This window comes from Sinocyclocheilus rhinocerous, unplaced genomic scaffold, assembly GCF_001515625.1.
Source record: "Sinocyclocheilus rhinocerous isolate Xijiao unplaced genomic scaffold, SAMN03320098_v1.1 scaffold1510, whole genome shotgun sequence".
Classification (NCBI taxonomy): Eukaryota; Metazoa; Chordata; class Actinopteri; order Cypriniformes; family Cyprinidae; genus Sinocyclocheilus; species Sinocyclocheilus rhinocerous.
This window is the reverse complement of record NW_015664185.1, coordinates 477,843-481,383: the sequence shown is the minus strand read 5'-3', so window position 1 is coordinate 481,383 and position 3,541 is coordinate 477,843. Positions and strand designations below refer to the sequence as shown.

General features: G+C 38.7%; 1 protein-coding gene and 1 long non-coding RNA gene across 2 annotated transcripts in view; one reads left to right on the top strand and one right to left on the bottom strand.

The window, feature by feature from the left end:
- The window catches only part of LOC107729802 (bromodomain-containing protein 9-like), a 17,341-nt gene extending 16,111 nt beyond the window's left edge, over positions 1-1,230 (top strand). Inside the window, exon 15 of the mRNA XM_016540504.1 lies at positions 1,034-1,230. Coding sequence (XP_016395990.1) covers positions 1,034-1,128 — 95 coding nt within the window. The 3' untranslated portion in view covers positions 1,129-1,230. The remainder of the gene's footprint in view (positions 1-1,033) is intronic.
- Positions 11-456, bottom strand: LOC107729818 (uncharacterized). The gene is made up of 3 exons (XR_001638624.1): positions 381-456; positions 169-264; positions 11-90 (listed from the first exon to the last, which is right to left on the bottom strand). It is a non-coding gene; the product is annotated as an uncharacterized LOC107729818 (long non-coding RNA).
- Positions 1,231-3,541: the final 2,311 nt, after the last annotated feature.

Here is a 3,541-nt window from a genome sequence, read left to right as displayed (position 1 = left end):
ATACAGAGATCCATACTGACTGAACACAACCGCCATTTTGGCCGCTCGCGCCGCGGACAGCAGACGATGGCGACTCTCTCCTAGAAAACTCTGGAAGAGGGGAAAAGAGTGTCCAATAACAAGCTCAACAGGCGAACAACTGATTTAGGACATTTTAGACTGTACTACCAAGTCAATATGAAGCTTTTTCTGAAGCGCAGCGAAGTCTCGGTCATTCATGGAGGTCAGTATGTTTGCCAGGAGCCCGAGAGACGTTCCAATACCCTGAAAACAACAACAACTGATTCAGAATCAAGAGTGATTTTCACACACTACAACTCCAGACCAAAGGAGTGATAGAGGTCGAGTTTCATTGTAAGAGTGTGTACTGTAGTCCAGACCTTTTTATCAGGTTGTGGAAGAGCGTAAAAGCCAATCAGAGACGCCCATATGAGTTCAGCAGCCTCAAGCCACAGACCTAATAAACACAAACATGCTACATTATACATTTATAATAACAGACACGTTTAGCCCTCGGATGATGACCAAATGATCCAAACATATAATGCAATGCAATGCAATGATTGAGAGATGAAGAAAGTCTCCTCAGAAGATGTGAGATGTTCTGGAGGCTTGTGAAGATCATTCCTCCGCTGAGGAACAGTGAAAGTAAAGCTTCTGGAAACAAACGCTCCTCAAAAGATCCTGAGGATCAGATTTGAGACTCTAAAACATGATTGATGGAGAATCAAGTAAAGCTGAGCTGCTTCAGTCCAGTAAGTGTTCATCTGGAGATATTACTGCAGTTATTCTGACCTTTACTTGATCAAAATCAGTGAAGATTTGACAGCTGAAGCTGGACGTTTGTACAATTACACTAAAAGAGCTTTAAACTATCAATCAGAGACAGAAGACATGGAGCGGATTGTGTGCGACAGCAAAGTTTGATCATTTAGAGGCCTCTGTGTATGAAATATGATACAGTAGCTTTACAGGGGTGAAAGAAATCGTAATGTTCTGATATGAACTTCATTTGTTTGTTCACTGTGATCAGGAAGTTCCCCTCATCTTGGAGATCAGACAGAGATGGTTGAGGACCCTTACGAGTTCCTGCAGTCTCCAGAGCCCGGATCCACCGCTAACAGCTGATGTTACTCTCAGACTGACACGCTGTGATTATGTGCTGTTCTAAAGGACTGGACAGACTCACTGCATCACCTGCTTGTTTTTAAATAAAACCTCTGTGTCTGATTTCCTCTTTTCGGATTGTGTGCGACAGCAAAGTTTGATCATTTAGAGGCCTCTGTGTATGAAATATGATACAGTAGCTTTACAGGGGTGAAAGAAATCGTAATGTTCTGATATGAACTTCATTTGTTTGTTCACTGTGATCAGGAAGTTCCCCTCATCTTGGAGATCAGACAGAGATGGTTGAGGACCCTTACGAGTTCCTGCAGTCTCCAGAGCCCGGATCCACCGCTAACAGCTGATGTGACTCTCAGACTGACACGCTGTGATTATGTGCTGTTCTAAAGGACCGGACAGACTCACTGCATCACCTGCTTGTTTTTACATAAAACCTCTGTGTCTGATTTCCTCTTTTATGTGGTTGTTAAACGCTGTTTTTTTTTCCTGACCACATGTTTGATCTGCAGTAGTGGTGCATTAAGCTCACGTTGCTTCTCTTTTTTTACCACGTGAACGTTAGGAAGTAGAACTTCACATCTCCAAAACCCTTTTGTCCAAATATTACTGTGGTTCTCAAATGGTTTTGTTTCAGGAGTCATTTTATACACAACCCAACAAAGTGACAGAATCGCTTAGTGTGCGTAAGTAAAAACTAAATGCCTTTCAAATAAAACATTGACATTTATTACACAATTTTGCACAAAGAATGAAATAAAGATCTAAGGTCATTACTTAATGCAGGAGTGACATGAGAAAAATTTATTGTGGCAAGTTTATTTTTCATGCACAATAGGAATTCAAAGTGCTTTGCATAAAAAGGATTTCATAACAGATGCATAAGAAAAAAAACAAAATGCAAGTTTATTTAAAATGTTGCATTGAAAAATGTTGCATTGTATTCAGTAGTATGCAGCACAGTGCGTATTCATTAAATGCACAGCTAAAAGAAAACAAAAAAAATGCGAGTTTATTATTTTATGCATTGCATTAAGATGAAAATTCTTTCATGTTTTCCTGCAATGTGCTGAACTCTCACATGCATTCATGGAGAGCTCTCATTTGCATTTGGCTTTGCATGTCCTAGTGGTCACTAGGTAACAGTTAAGATCTCCCAGCCCTGAGATCTTCAATGCTCTGTACTTTTATTGCAATCACGTTGTTTCCCTATCAAATTACAGTCACACAATGGTTCACATTTTTAGAAGTTGTAATTCCACTTTCATGATTCAGTTTGCTGTTAAATGTTATCACATTTCTTTGCGTTGATTTGTTGTTTATATGCGCTTAAAAAAATAGTGTAATGTCAAATGAAGTCTGAGAAAAGCGCGATCGCGTTTCAGCTTCGCCTGAGTAGCAAATTTATTCCGTTTAATAATCATGAGCTGTAACCAGGCGAAGTGCAGCGTGAACTATTAATATTCATGAGCCGCCGCTCGCCATTGGAAGTCTCCGGAGCGTGACGTACGCATGACCTAATTAATATTCAACAGTTACGCTTTCGCTCTAGTGGTTCATATTTTATCCGCTTGAAGTAAGAGGCGCACCGCCGCTCGCGTGGGAAGATATTTTATCCTATTAATTGACGAATAATGAACATTTTAAGGATTTGATATGCTACATTAGATATTGTAGCGTTAAAATAGGATATTAAACACCTTCAGACTGGATAATGGCTTTGAAAACGACTCTTCTGCTGTTCAGTGGACTGTGAGGAGATGATGAAGAAATCAATGGATCAGCAAACTGTATCCAAGAGATCCAAATGATCAACAACAGATGTTTTTCCGGAGAAAACTGCTGGAAGCTGTTCAATGACGAATGCAAGTGGCTTTTTATTCATGCAAAATTGATTTTTGTATTGCATTATATTTTCTTAATCACTTAGCAGTTGTTTTAAATATGAATTGCTCTCCCCTATTGTGTTATTAAAAGTTAAATAAAGAAGCAGCGTGTTTATTCTGTGTGCAGTGGTAATAGTTTGCATGGTTATGCATAACAGAAGAGTTCCTGGTGCATTGGTTTTGTGTGAGTTACTCATTATTAGACTGTTTTCACTAATGTTTGAGTCCCTCAGAGCTTCTTCAGGATGCATTTCTGATGACATTTGCTAGGCAACACAATCTTTCTGTTCGTGTTCAGCAGGAAAAGCTCAGCAGAGTTTATTTGTACTCTGTCTGAATTCTGCAGCTGTGAGGTACAAAATTATTAATTCTGAAGCTTGAAGACAGAACAAGGAAAATCTGAGGATTATTTAGGGTTTATGGTTTAAAAACCTGGGCTTTGTGTTATTTTAATATTATGGTATTACATTTTATTGTAGTATTTATTTATATTTGGAATTAGCTTTAATTTTTATGTTTTTAATATTAGCTTA